The sequence below is a fragment of the Patella vulgata genome, chromosome 8 (assembly GCF_932274485.2).
Source record: "Patella vulgata chromosome 8, xgPatVulg1.2, whole genome shotgun sequence".
NCBI lineage: Eukaryota > Metazoa > Mollusca > Gastropoda > Patellidae > Patella > Patella vulgata.
The window spans coordinates 1,764,610-1,780,773 of NC_065886.2; the positions used below are offsets into that span (position 1 = coordinate 1,764,610).

Below are 16,164 nucleotides of genomic sequence, written 5' to 3' on the forward strand. Positions count from 1 at the left end.
CAATAAAAGCAATCATGTTGTTCTGATGCTGTTCTTGACCAGTATCAAACATATATCGTGTCTGAGATTCGTTACAAATCGCCTGATAACGCTTATTTGAAATACGTTACGGAAACTACCGTAAAACATGTTTACAAAAGCATTCTAAAGAGTGAAAACTGACATATTTCAAGCTTTACTATGTTTAAAAAATATTTTAGATCAGCCAGCTGAAATCTCATCTCCGCTTTTTGTTCATTCTTTAGGCGCCCACTTCCACCGACAATGATATCGCAAACGAGTGTTTAATCTATAAAAGCTCACATTCCTACAAAATGTTTCTTTAGTCAAGTGAAACAAGAAATTTCATACCATGCGGGGGCTGGGTGAATAAATACATCTGAACAGATCTGAATAGGCTAAATGGAGCATTAGAAGAAGTTCACCTTGATGTTGACAAAAACGTAAGACGATATAAACATCAACTAATAAGGTATACGATGTGATTACCGCAAGGTGATATATATATATATATATAGTATCATAGATGTGTAATACTTACATTCAAGTTAAACCAACTGTATCTGGGGGGTTTTAAAAGTCTTGCGTCGAGCTGAATAAACTATGTGATTCATTGTCATTAAAACATCTATGGGTGGTTAACAGTGTGTAACTAAAAACTATAATTGAATCTTTATTATTGCCAACATTTGAATGTGCCTAGAATTTTCTACACCAAGTCTATCGTACCCAAATATTTAAAGCGCGTTAACAGTCCATTCATTAAAGAGAAACCATGTCATGTCGGGGTTCAAACATTGTAAAATTTATATTCATTTGACGATCGACCTCCTATTTACAAAACTATGGTTTACCCTTACTACAATGTATACATGTTTTAGAGACTACCTGAACTACACGGTACATGATTGTTTAACGTACAAATTTGATGTCTGACAATCCTATCTGAAATTAAGTAACCCTAAAAGCCTTATTGTAGAAACAATATCCACATCAGTGGTTCTCAACCTTTTGTTTCCAATGGTATACCTTGGAACACATGGAAAAATAGCGCTACACCTGGCTAACTATATATGAAAATATTTTTGAATTTTGCAAAATAAAAACATGGGCAGTCAGATGGAATACAACCTTAGACAGAGACTAGTCATAGACACATGAGTAAAGAAAAACACAGCTATGAAATTATCAGTAGACACCAGTGAATACTCAATACTCACGTGGGATTTTTTTTCAGATTTTTGCGGCACACCTAGGAAGATGTTTATTTTCTATTTTAAATTTACGCCATCAGGATCATTCATAATTGAGGATGCTAGTGCAATAAGGTGGACAAGCACCATTGTTCTTAAATAAGATCATTTGATTTTTTTTTTTTTTTTTTTTTTTTTTTAATAAATCAATTTTTAGACGATTTTCTTAACAATTTGTTCATATTTATCACAGAATATGTCAATTTTAGTGTTCTTGTATAATCTAAAATATGTAAAAAATACTATTGTTTGCCGATTGTGTGAAATGGCACTTGTCCACCTTACTAGCACTAGCATGCTCAATTAGTTTGCTTGTTTTAGCTACAGATTGAACCCATCAACCACCAAACCCATATATAAGACATATTACAAGCCTTATCCAACGGATAAAAATGACGGAAAATTCCCCCATTTTGGATTTACTTTGCAGGCCATTTTGAATTTCTACTATCAAGAATTCTCTAAATTTATTTTTGAGATCAGAGTTGAATCCAATAACCCGAAAACACGTATGAAAAACACATTTTTTAATTGATGTTTGTCAAATTCGATTTTTCGGCACATGTCGCTTTCATAACCACCCTGTGTATGAGGAATTTAAAAAAAAATCATTTATCCTCCCACCACTAAAACACAAAGTAAGCCCTTTCCGAAAATTCCCCGATCTTGTTAAGTCATGGTTAAGTAAAGCTGTAAGACGCCATGATGTCATAGTTCCTATGCTTTGTTTTGTTGGGGTTTTTTTTCCTACAGTTCAGCGTGCCAGACGACAAGAACTCGATTCAACAGACCACTTGATAACCCATTCCCTCAAATCAACTAGAACACGGGTTATTTAACAACTCTTCCAGGTGTAGTGAAGACAAGTAAAACGAAATTGTGAACTATTAAAAACGAAACGAAATAGGATGTGTGTGTTAATGACATTGGATTTTGACTGACCCTCATGAGGAGGTTGAAAAGTAGAACCCATTGGTGGAAATAAATATTCCTGACAAATGACGAGAGATTAAAACAGCTGTTGAACCTACAACCTGTAAATCCCTTCGGATGATATAAAAAAACAAGGTACGTGTACATATTGCCGTGCGCGCAAAAGAACCCTGGACAATTGTAATTCGAAATAAGAATAGGCAGTAGTGTCGCTGTCCGGGCAAAATATCCACCATAGCATAATGTATGGCGTATGCCCGTCTTCATTAGCCCAGTCGGTCGGACAAGTGCAGTAGGACATCAGACCTCGTTACGTTTCATTTCATGATCAAACTTGAAGTATTATACATAACTCACGGCATATTGACCTAGGCTTGTATAGAATCACAGTGTCAAATAAACTATCTCATTTGGTTTGAGGTCCAACATCCGTTAAATTCTCATCAGTTTTCTGGAATGTCCATTTTGCCAGAAATATTTACCCTCAATTGAACAATGAACCCAAGTACCCAAGTATTTTTTCCCCTGAAGCGATATTTTAACGCCAGTTTCTGAATAACAAAAAATTAAATATTTGTTAAGACATCATATCAACTGTTGAAAGAACAACATATCAAATACGGAAATGTGAATTATTCTGCTGCGAGTCTTTAAACTTGCTTGATCTTTTAAACTTCATTTTCGGTCCTAAAAAAGAATAAAAATAAACCGATCTATACCTGAAGTATCGGAAGATATGCGTCCTCCTTATTCAATGTCACGGAATGCAAATCTACCTTTACCATGTCGACATAAGCATCCGTCTGCAGATGCTTGTACTAGATTTACGGCTATGTCGACCCCCTCTTAACGGCAATTCATCACATGAAGCTGCGACCACATACATGTATTAAACTTTGGTCTTCACTACAGTTTCTGTATAGCCCACCACACGGATATTGACGGGTTTTTTTTAGAAAAAGTTGTTCATATAATGAAAAGCAACACCGTGTGTCTTAGAAATCATTTAGAGCAAAACACCCGTCATTCTATGTAGAGCAAATTGGTAAAAGGTTCCTTATTGATCTCTCTTTTTTCATAAATTTATTGATGTAGTGAAAGACCTGGCAATAACCGTCAACAAATTATGACTTTCCCCGTACTCCCATTTGGGTAAACTTTTAAGATGTCATTCCAGTACACCCACCACTACCAGAAACCATCAAAAAACCTGTTCTTGCAATGTTTTAGAGATGGACATTCTTCTTTCATAAATTGGCTGATTTACTAGCACTAAAGTTTTAATAAATTTCCTCCCTCTCTTATTTTAGAATTAGCTTTTACTTGCAATGGAAAGGGAAGATAAATCTGTAAGTTGCGATATGGTTCTTTCCTGTGACCCGAGGAAAATGCCATAAATATGATTATTTAAAATATTAAATTAAAACCAATACTTACATGACAAGCGAATTTAACAACAGGAATTGTTATTATAAATACAACAAGCATACACACAATATTGATACCAACTATACCACCAATTGCTATGTGAATATCTAAAAATAAAAAAGATGTGGTTTAATATAATATTCATTCTAGACAACTGTTCATTAGGGGAGCGAGAGAGAGGACATTTCGGTTCAAAATTATTTCAATAGTTTTCTTGCGCGTAGGGGTTTTTAGACAGCCCCGTAAAATGTTGGGGCTTGAAACCATGCCCCATGATTCAATAGCAAACCACATAAACTTAAACCATCCTGACCAGTCTATGACTCTGGGTAACAGTAACTTACATTATAATATTACTGAGACCTGATACATTATAATATTTTATACTCTAGAGACCTGATACATTATAATATTATATATTATTACTACAGCCATCTTGACGGTCAGACCTAATACATTATAATATTTTATACTATAGCTATATGTATCTGTCACACCTGATACATTATTATTTTCTGAGACTGGAATTCAAAGTTCCAGCCCATACTACGACTATTCTAGATCGATATAATAGATCAAAGTATATAACTGGATCATGTCTTGTATTTTATTGGATAATTATAATACAAGAATCTGTAGTAATATGAATCTGTACGTTAGAAAATAGGTGTTCTATCTCCTTTAATATAATATAATTTGTACGTTAGGAAATAGGTGTTCTATCTCCTTTAATATAATATAATTTGTACGTTAGGAAATAGGTGGTCTATCTTCTTTAATATAATATAATTTGTACGTTAGGAAAGAGGTGTTCTATCACCTTTAATATAATATGTAAACAGCCTTCAATCTGTTTTATTTGTTCAGGTTAAAGGTTTTAATACTTACGACAAGCTCCATATGATCCAGCACCGAGAGTTCCAGAAGCAACAGCAAAAATAACCATGACTACAATCTTTAACGCGATATTCAGATCTGTGAAATACGAGAAAAGAAATCATAACCATGGAAATTGTCGATATTTAAATTACAGAAAATATTTATCAAAAATCTATTTGTCTTTAATGTGAACAAGACATTCTACATGAGATTGTCGTATAGGTATTATCGAAATAGGCCGCCTTATATAACTGAAATATAAATTTTAAGCAGAGCGGATGAAAACTTTTCTTGTCAAATCATTCGCAATATTCTGCAAGTGAATCAAGAGCAATAACTCTAGCAGTGATTTTATTAGAAATCTATTTGTCTTTATATAAACAAGACAAAGTATAAACAAGTCTGAATAAATAATGAATGATGAACGGGGGGGGGGGGGCGACAATATTTGTCAATATTTTAATGTGAGTGTATAATTGATATCTTGCCAGACAATGAAACATATGCCCACATCAGTCAGTCTACAACAGTCGCCTAGAAGTACATGTAATCCTAACAGTTCAAATAGGTTGGTACACTGTCTACAAAAGTCAGTTATAAGTATTCCTAGCAGTCCATAAACTTTGGTACATTGTTAATCTTTAGTTAAATAAAAGTAAAATATTTGTATAATATTTCTGCTGCTATGACAAGATTCTATGACATAATAAAAGGCAATAACTCTATATTAGAATTATCAGAAATTGTGGTAATTAAATAAGGCTCTTCACTTTACAAATTTCTAATTGATCAGATCATATATTTTGTTGTCAGAGCATTTACATTAACGGAAATGATTAAAATTCAATAGGGCTCTTCATCGCACTAATGTTAACAACAAATATAAACTGAACATGAAAAGGATTGGGTGATCTCAGATGGAGACGACAATTTCCAACATTTCCACGTGGGCGTATAAAAATTAACACTAGAACAACGTATTATCTAGAACTTGTATTTTTAAGATTACTTAAATTTGACCAGCTTCTACAGTTGCCGGCTACTGCAGTTGAACAAGTTTCAATAAACATCACCGTGGCAAGATATTATATTCCTGCCAAATTCTATTGAAATCCATCAATGAAATGAAAGGAAATGGGTTTAACGTCCAACCGTTCTGCTCAGACTTGACTAATGAAGACATGAATACACTATACAGTTTGCTAAAACTTAAATCTTGCCAGGATACCGGCGCTGTAGCCTACTCTTATATTGAACTCCAACTGCCAAGGGATCTTTTACGTGCATGTGGATGTGTACATGAGACCTCGGGTTTTCGTCCTATCCGAACGAATATACGTTGTTCCTTGACAGGCCCACTGTCCTGTACCACAGATGAGGAGGAACCACACCGAAACATCCCGATGAACTGTCTCGGTCAGTGCAGGGATTGCACACGGGACTTCAAGTTTAGCGAGCCAACGTCTTACTCACTGAGCCAATCGTGGCTCCCTGAAATCCATTTAGGGATCTCGGAGAAGAATGTGGAAATCAGTGATAAGCCGAGTGATCTAGGATGGCTTTATTTTGCTTCTTAAAGGACATCTTCAGATTAGGCTTTACTAGAAATTAAAATATTAAATATTATCATACCTGGGTTAATAACAAAGATTATCACCAAGAAAACAACAACACCAGCAACAAAATCACAGTTAAATGCCACACTACCTTCCAAACTGCATTGTCGATCAGGTGAAGGTCCTTGAAAAATAAATACAATAATTAGATATATGTATACTATATAAGAACATGTCAACAGCAAGGCTGGTGTCCCCACAATTAATCCTCAAAATAAATAAATAACACAGAAACACAAACTATACCCTCGATCTGGTGAAGGGCACTATCTATCTATATATAAGAACACGTCAATAGCGAGGCTGATATCCTCAACCCTAATTCCCAAAATGTATACATAATTTAGATAAAAAGCTGGCCATTCTTGCAGTTCCAAAATAGATATATTGAAAATGTCATTCAAATTACTTTATTCTGAAACAAGTGACCACAGTTTTGACAAGATGTTGAACATAATTATTTATTACCGTAGCAACGTTACTTGCTAATCGAGTCTCAGCCTCGCTTTGGCGATGGCATTTTAATCGGTTTAAATCTGTCCACAAGCCAGAGTACTACTGATATATATATAAAATTGCTCCTACCATATAAACGACTAGGCGGTTATATTGATATATAGCGAAGAAAAAACAATGAAATATGTTATAAAACCTTTGGCTTCGATCGACACCGTACCTTTTCCCTGGTAATCGAAATTGCCACATCTTGGAAACCCCTTTGGTGGATCTGGATGGTTTGGAAACGATTCGTTGATCATCATGGCCATTCCATTCATGTTATGCAGTTCTATGTGACAGTGCATAAACCACACGCCTGGGTTATCGGCCTTGATTCTAACAACAACATAGCCTCCAGTTGGTACAATAATAGTATCCTTTCTGGGCGGATTCTTCAGTTCAAGACCTGGTACGTTATCTCCGAACCACGAAGCGTCAGCCCACTTAGCATTATTACAGAAACTCTCATTTCTAGGAACACCACCTCCACAGTCCACATCCATATTCTCGCCCGTGATGAGGCCTGTTATATTATCGTAGGAACCGTAACCCATCTTCACGACATAAAAGGCATGACCGTGCATATGGACAGGGTGCGACCAACCTTTCCCTTGGCCCATGTTGATGAAAACCAGTTGGTAAACTTTATCATGCTCAAGATCCAAAGAATACATACAGTTACATATCTTCTGTTCGCCACAGTCATCTCCACACTTGTAATTTGATAGTTCTTGTGGTTGGGATAAAGCTGCTACTGGTGGATGGATGAAAGACCTTCCATTCACAGATCCTGGTGTAACGACATTTCCAGGGAAGGCGAAATTTAGGAATCGCTCTTGGAGCTCGTAGCTGGGTGCCGTGGGTGCCGGATCATTAACGTATATTGAACTCGTCAATTGATCAAATGTAAAACATTCAGTGTTGGCGTTACTCGGATAATAGGAAAACGGGCAGTTAATTACATCACATGGTTCGATTACCGTGCATTGCTTTTCTATAGATGGTCCCACAAGTTGCTGTTTTGGTGCATCTGGATAACGCAATATAGCTTCAGCAACGTGTTCCTTGCCGACTTCCAACGTTTGAGCCCGAATCCAATAATTCTGGTTATTTTTCTGATCAGCTTTGATGGTACAGTCAAATCTTTCCCCAGGATTGATAATGATCGAGTCAGCTGTAGCATGCTTTAAATCGTATCCATCAGCAGCAATGACGGTCAAACTATGATTCTGAATTGAGACTTTAAACGGATACACCTTTCCAGTATTAATAAAACGAAATCTGTACACTGTTCGACGGGTTATCTGAAATACATGCAAGGGGGCATCGTTGTAAGAACCATTTTCATAACGAAACCTGCCCTTTCCGTTGATCAGCCCTGAATGAAAATTAAACATAGTAAAATTGGCACCATCCAATGACTGTGTTTGCTGTACACGCTGACCATTGATGTATAGACCATATAACATTTTAAAATATTGTTCGTTGGAATCTCCGTCGTGATTCCAGTCATTAATGACAGCCACGAACTCTGGTATAGGCTCTGTTGTGCGCTCTCGTACAATGAAAGGCCCATACAGGCCCATTGTTCTCTGTACCCCGATATGAGAATGATACAGGAAGGTACCTCTCGGCGCAGCTGTAAATTGATATGTAAATGATTGTCCAGGTTCAATGGGACATTGTGTAACAAATGCAACACCATCCATCCAGGGAGTGTCGCGTTGATGAAGACCATGCCAATGTATTGAGGTTGCTTCACTTGGTAATTTGTTTTTAACATGGACTATAACTGTCTGACCTTCATAAACCTCTATTGAAGGTCCTGGTAAGGTACCATTGGCAACAATAACTAGCTTGGAATCAACCCAACCGTCGGCAGTGATAATATCGCTCGTGTCTTGTATTGGGTTAGTATTCATCGTATCGTTAAAGTTATAAAGTTGACCTTGATATGGATGGACAGATATCTGATCGTTCATCATTGTCAATTTGAAATCAACCGTTAACCAGAACTCACAAATCTTGGCATCTATATCACACGTGGCTCCATCAGATCCAGATAATAAAATGACAAGAAGACAGAAAACAACTTCATCCATGCTGAAAAAAAACCCTGTAAACATTAATACATACTGACGTCTGCTTCTCTAAATCTTGATTAGTGCATCTGTCATAATCACCATTGATGACCTATATTAACCCTAAATCTCACATTTGAGCTTGATAAATTTATATTATCCTGGCTAAATATGGAAGACCAAGCAGCTCTTTATTCAATGTTCTTAATTCTGAGTTCCTAACTCATAGTCCCTAATTCGACATTTCAATACTAAATTTAAGATTTTGTATCGTAAAAACAACATTTGCTTTACAAATCAGAAAACCAATCCTTATCGCGTAAAAGCGGGGAATCGAAACCACGCCTCTCGACTCAATGATAGACATTATGTTATAGACATTATTTAATTCTCATTTTTAATCGTGTTTTATTTGTCCCTTTGAGGACAAAACAAATTGCATTGAACCATTTTTCAATTTCTTAGAAATCTAATTTCTGATAATTTTACTTACGGAAACAAATCTATTTCTTAATTTTAGAGACAATAGGTAAAGACGTCTTACCTTATAAGTAACACAGGTAGGTTACCTATTCTCTGCTGCTTGTATTTATACGTAAACACAGGGATGTTATCGATTCTCTGCTGTTTAAAACGTGCAAGATTTATATGTAACACAAGTAGACAGTATATTCGCTGTTGTTTACAACCCGGTTCCTAGATTTGTGCAAGCATTGATTGGCCGTACCTCCAATTTATATGAAATAAATAGAGCATAACATTGAATTACGTACTTCTCTTGTCATTTCATCTTATTTATAATTCTCGGAGAACAGACTATAACCGGATGTGTAATTGAGTATCAAGTTACAGTTAATCTCAACAAGTCACGTCTGTCATATATTCGTCTTTCACAGAAACCTAGATGAAATGTGTTTATTGCTACGGGACTAATCAGAAGTGAATGATTAAAAAACAAAAATAATCACCACAATATAAATGATGCCTGGTAACTCTGAATTCATAAATCTGTTTATAAATAATAAGACTACTCACTTTGTTAACTAAAATAGTTTTGGAGGGTTGGATACTCGAATGGTTAGCGCTTGCGCGCTGCTTCATAAGATCTGTCATTGAGTCAACCGGTGTGGTTTCTATTCCTCGGTTGTACGTGACAAGGAGTAGAGTTGCCTGTCTAACCGGATTCTCCGGTTTCCTCCCACTGTTAACGAACGCTACGCGCAAGCGATTTATTAAAATAAAACTGAACCATGTTAATCCTGAAATGACCTAGTTTGTGTCGAGTGGACGTTAAACCCCATTCTCCCTCTCCCTAAAATTTCTCGGAATTTTCCCTCTCCCTTTAAAGTTTCTCGGCATTTTTCGCCCTCGTTGTTAATTGTGCATACCAGGTGCGAGATCTTTCCGCTTGCTCGGTTAACAAAAATAAATGGGACTTTTTATATAAAACTCGCAATTTACACACCCCCCTTTTATGACTTAAATGATCAAGTCGGTTCTCAGAGAATTATGAATAACTTGAAATAAGGTATAAGTTGTTCAATCATATTTTCTACCCACGTTGTCACCTTTTCACTTGTTCAGTTTAATAATGATGACTAACAATATTGTGACCTTTGCCGATTACTGATTCCAATTTTATAATCAAGAAATATAGCAAGTTATGGTCATAAACATTCATTATATTTTGTTGACCAAATTAGGTAATAATCCCCTCCCTATATGCAAGGTATAGGGCACACCCTTTCCTTATTTGGAATTATGTATTGTGAACAGTCTATGACGTAAGCAATTAGGGATTCGTCACATATAAAAGAGCAAAACCATGGCTTGAATAAGCAGACGAAAGTAAGCAGACGCCGATTGAATTCGTAGCAGAACCAGGATGTGAGATTTCCATCAGCTTACACTCTCTCCGCTCCGCAAGTGGAGTGAGGTTGAGTAAAATACATGTTAATTTTAAATATTGTAATGTCCACTATTGTTGTTTTTAGGACTTTGAATTTTGTCTAATGGTTTGGATTGTTCGTACTTGGTTTCATTTTATTATTATCTGTTGTAACATACACAAAAACTTATACCAAAACTATTGCCCTAGAGTAAAACAGTATCCAAGCCAGGGGTCAAACACTAGACGAAAGAGGGGTAGCAGGGTAGAACTACAATGTCGGGGCCAGCCACTAGACGATTAAGGCTAACCAAAGAGGTGTAGCAGGGTAGAGCTACAATGCCCAAGCATGAGTATAGAATTTAATGGCGTAGAGAAAATCGATCTGTTGAAGTAATCATCAATAGTTAATGCAACATATTATCTTACTAGGCTATATGTTGTTGAAGGCATTCAGTACAAAGATTCCAATATTTTCTATACACTCTTCATTATTCATTAGTATATTAAGTTGAATTGAATCAGTTATATGACGTTTGATATATGGAAAGAGATATTGCTGTCTCAAATTATCATAAATACGATAATACAATAATATAGGTTTCTCATCTTCTACATAATCTCCCAACACTGTATCTTCCCTTTTCAACTTCCAGATTATGTGCAACAAGTCGAAATTTACTGAGAGGACTCCTTTCAATCTTCTTAGATTTGTAAGTCATTATATTGTCCGCAATAAGATTTCTTAGCCATTAAAAATAAATCTATGTACGTTCGTTCGATGAAATTTGTTTGCTTTTTCCGTCAAGAATAAATAAAGCGTGTTTACAAAATGTATATTTAAAAACAACATCAATGTATATTTAGAAATACTGAATACTCGAGGGAAAAAATACGTTTAAAACCAACGGGCTTGTTGTGCAATGCGAGGGTGGAGAATTTTGTCAAGCCAGCACTCTTTCTACATGCTGGTTTCGCATTCCAAATGTTTTAGGGTTTTTTACGTGTTCTAGGGCCTACTCGAACGACTAGATACTCCGCCCATGACAGTCGTGACACTGACACAAATAGTACACATATATGCATGCATACAACTAATCGCACAAATGTAACACAATAGCTACCCAACCATAACAATGTATTGGTTGGTATATGAAGAGTATACCTCCGTAATAATCTTATTGGTCTATATATAAAACAGGTAAACTGTCGACTATGAATAGATACACGTATTATTATATTATAGTTATGTTACTGGCTGTACATATTACATACATACAAAGGAACGTAGCACATGCATTGAGCTAGTAATATTAGTAATAAATAAGTCTTGATTTGATATGCATTGATCTCAAAATACATTTTTATACGCCCACATTTTCATGTGGACGTATTACGCCGTCGCCCCTGTCCGTCCGGACGTCCGTCCGTCCACAATTGTTTGTGGACTCCCTACAGGTCACAATTCTTATCCGATTTCGACGAAACTTGAAATATAGGTGTATCCCCAAAAGATCTCGAATGCTTTTGATATTGGCATGTATCGGATCGAAACTTCACAGATTATGGCCCCTGTTTGTACGAAAAATCAAGTTTTTAGCTTGTGGACCCTTTAGAGGTCACAATTTTGATCCGATTTTGTTGAAACTTGAAATGTAAGTTTATAACCCAAAGATCTCAGTTCCTGTCGATATTCGCGCATATCGGACAGTAACTTCCTGAATTATGGCCCCTGATTGTACGAAAAATCACGTTTTTAGCTTGTGGACCCTATAGAAGTCATAATTTTTATCCGATTTAAAAAACCGTTCTATTATGTCACCGTTCCACCCTAAGGATTAATGAGTTCAAATTTCGTGAAAATCGGCCCAAAATTGACAGACAAAATGGCCGCCGTTCGTTCCCAAATAGCGTAAGAATATGGTATATCAAGGTTGTGGACCCTATAGGGGTCACAATTTTTATCCGATTTTGTTGAAACTTGAAATGTAAGTTTATAACACAAAGAACTCGGTTCCTTTCGATATTCGTGCATATTCGAATTTCGTGAAAATCGGCCCAAAATTGACAGACAAAATGGCTGCCGTTCGTTCCTTTCGATATTTGCGCATATTGAATTGTAATTTCCTGAATTATGGCCCTTGATTGTAGGAAAAATCACTTTCTTGTTAGCTTGTTCTCTATCCATCTCTCGAAAATGTGGGCGTATCCTGCCTGGCAGCCGCTGGTTAGATGTTATCACGAAAACGAATATGGAGAAGACATGCTGTTTATTACCACTCGTCGATAAAGTAAAAAAAAATCTCGACAGAGCCTCATTTGTTTTTACTTTATCGACTTGTGTTGATATTTTTTTATATCAAAAAAGACTTGTAGGAGATTCTCTATATATCAAAAATGACGAGTAGGAGATTTCATTTAATAACCAACCCTTTCTTATGTGCACAAATAAATAAATATAACTCTTTGGTATAGATTTAATTTTACTGAACCGGATTACATTATGGCGTAGTGATGCACCATTTTTCGACAGCACCGACATTAGTTGAAATTGTTCAATAACATATCAAACTGATTAAAATACAGATCTATATTTCGTTTCGTTTTTTATACTTTCGATGGCCTACGCTACATGGAGATCTGACCAGTTGTAGTGGCAGGTCGAGTCAGAGTTCATACGAGCTACTTTTGACCGTATGACGACAGACATTTGATTAATCAATCGGTATTGATGTTTCTAGTGGATGACCCTCAGTTCCGTGCACCTCACGCCAAAAACTCGCCGTAATAGACCGTTTCATTGGCGAATCCCTCACATCATCCAGAACACGTCAATGATATCAACCCATCCAGTTCCGTGTGTAGTAAAGACAAGTAAAACGAAATTTTGAACTATAAAAAAACGAAACGAAATAGGATCTGTGTTTGAATCAGATTGACAACATATTAGCACAAATTGGAAACTACTAGTTCGACTGTCTTATAAACTGGACGAGTTGGTTCAGGTAGATTTGGTACCGCGAGGTTTGGGGATGGGAAAGGATATCAGCGAAAATTGAACAAGACGACATCGGACATCTATGTAAACCATTCCATGTAAGATTGACCCTGACAGCCCAAGGAAAGGAGTCAGTTCCATGTGTTTCTCCTAACAATTGACTACTTTATGCTTGTCTGAAGTTTTATCTTTTAAACGTGGTATTGAGAATTTGGGACTTTGCGGTACTCCCATTCTGGTAGACTTCAGTACAACAAACACTACCCCAAAAACGATAAAACAAATCTAATAATAAAGAATTAATGAACATATATGCAATGTATCTATGGTCTGTTAATTACAAATATTAAAAGACTTATATTGCTATTATTGGGCGGTCGGTTATAAATTGACTGGTCTAAAAATATAGAATAAATATACACTTATACTGTGTTTCTATGGTCTGTTGGTTACAAGCTGGTATAGAGAATCAAGTTAAAACATGTTATAGCTACATGTAAGATTAAATGTTCTGGAAAACTAGATTTGAATTAGACAGCAAATTAATGTCAGCTGCATAAATCTGGATGTAAGATTAAATGTTCTGGAAAACTAGATTGATTTTAACACAGTCCATTTGCTGAGTACACTATTTTGCCTATACGGGTTTTTTTAGGACTTCGAATTTTGTCTAATGATTTTGATTGTTCGAACTTGGTTTTATTTTATATTTACCTTTACCGCAGAGTAACAACACCGACGTTGTGGATATAAGAATTAAGGGGAAGCAACTCCAAAGATCTCTATTGTAAAACAAATATGAACATCAAATATTGCTTTGTAATTTTAAACTCAAGAACAATACAATGTAATATGTTTGATCACCGTAAAAATAAAATGAAACAAGCATTTAAATAATAAATATTGCATTCAACAGAACACACTATTCCAAGCGGCGGACTATACGTTTTGTGCCATGAGGTCGACTCGATAATTGGTCCGCTTCATTTACCGGTTCGTTCTCATATGATATTCGATCTCTCCTTGGTCCGGATCTAGAAGAGACAGAAGACAGAATGGTGGAATACAGCAACTGTAGATAAAACTGGCGAATATTATGTCAGTGGTAGATAAATGGATCCCATCAGCTATATTCGTTCCAACTGTTCACTCGATTTACATATCTGGACGAGTCTTCTTGAAGAACTTCTTCTGCTTCTAGAAGTAGCAAATCAATTTGGCCTCTATTTGTATATTCGTTTTACACAATTGAAATGTTGTAATACATACATTATTTGTATTAAGTCTAAGTCTAATATTCAAGAACTAGTCTACTAGGCATTGGTTGCGCGATATAAATGTGTTGCTATTATGTCTTTCCATCGAGTTTGATAAACATCAGCAAGATGGCGCACAAGGTGGTATTTATGATTGATGCTGAAAGATATATATATAAGATTATGATACATGGTATTAATCAGTAACAACAAGAGAGAAATGTGGTTTAAAGTCCACTTGAGACAAACTAATCAAATAACTAAGGTTCATTTTACTGCGACGTTTCAACAAGTTTTAACAAGTCGTTATCACAAATAACACGAAACAAATGTGTAATATTCTTGATAATTAACGACCTGTGAAATCTTGTTGAAATGTTGTAGTGGAATAAATAAACCATAGTAATTGTTATCCATAAATAGTGTGTTATTTGATTATGTTGAAATTGCTAAATGCCATTCAAAGAATATTGACACAAACTAGGTCATTTAGGGGCTAACATGTGGTTCACTTTTATTTCAATAAATCGCTTGCACGTAGAGGGCTTAAGCATTGGGGGAAACCAGAGGGAAAAAACAACCAGATTGGACAAATGACCTCACTCCTTGCCACGCCACGCCACTTGACTCAATGGCGGACCTTATGATCTAAAGCGCACACCTTAGGCCTTTCGGCCACCCCCCCCCCCCACTAAAACAATTAAATAACAAACAACTAAACATAGTTGGTCCGGCTATAAAAGTCACTTCCCACACAAAGACAAAACAAATACAGTTATGTTTGATACATTGTCTTAATTAAGGCACAAGGCTTTCAACACCCGCCAGGGCCACGGTCACACATGCAGACGTGAGATCATAAATTCGCTAATCGCCATGTCGTTTCCCTCGCACATAATACGGATGAACTTGGGCACTACTCGGGAAAATGACTACTAGCAGAATACTTTATCCGGTTGCTAAGATACCACAGTCTGTATACAGTAGCCACTAACATCTAATCAAAAATAACAAACCCGTAGTCGAAAGTCCAAAACATATTTCTATGAATGATCCATTAAACTTCCGTCGTGAAGAGGAAATGATAATACCTTGATCAACAGTCAACACTGTGAACAATTTTTAATTCATTCCCATTGGTGAATTACGACATATCCCATATTGCACATTGAATATCCGGGTTTATTAGATGACGTCACTGAGGCAACCACCATTAACAAAACATGTACGTGGACAATTGTAGTATTTAACCTACTGTTCTTGCTTGTGATACCTGTTACATAATAACAGATGCTACAGACGCTTCCTACCATCTTGACACGCAAAAGTGATTT

The 16,164-nt window shown here is 36.1% G+C and overlaps 1 protein-coding gene across 1 annotated transcript; it reads right to left on the minus strand.

Moving 5' to 3' along the window:
* Positions 1-660: 660 nt before the first annotated feature.
* On the minus strand, positions 661-9,375 carry LOC126830405 (uncharacterized). The gene is made up of 6 exons (XM_050560794.2): positions 9,233-9,375; positions 6,786-8,710; positions 6,126-6,233; positions 4,503-4,589; positions 3,624-3,721; positions 661-2,873 (listed from the first exon to the last, which is right to left on the minus strand). The coding sequence occupies exons 2-6, from the start codon at positions 8,707-8,709 to the stop codon at positions 2,862-2,864; spliced, it is 2,229 nt and encodes a 742-aa protein (XP_050416751.2). The 5' UTR covers position 8,710; positions 9,233-9,375; the 3' UTR covers positions 661-2,861.
* Between the last annotated feature and the right edge of the window lie 6,789 nt (positions 9,376-16,164).

Coding starts and splice junctions, on each gene's coding strand:
- LOC126830405 (XM_050560794.2), bottom strand. CDS start 8,709: ATGGATGAAGTTGTTTTCTGTCTTCTTGTCATTTTATTATCTGGATCT. Junction 6,234..6,785: donor TTTCGATTACCAGGGAAAAG/GTACGGTGTCGA, acceptor TTATTTTTCAAG/GACCTTCACCTGATCGACAA. Junction 3,722..4,502: donor TGGATCATATGGAGCTTGTC/GTAAGTATTAAA, acceptor TTTTATTTTTAG/ATATTCACATAGCAATTGGT.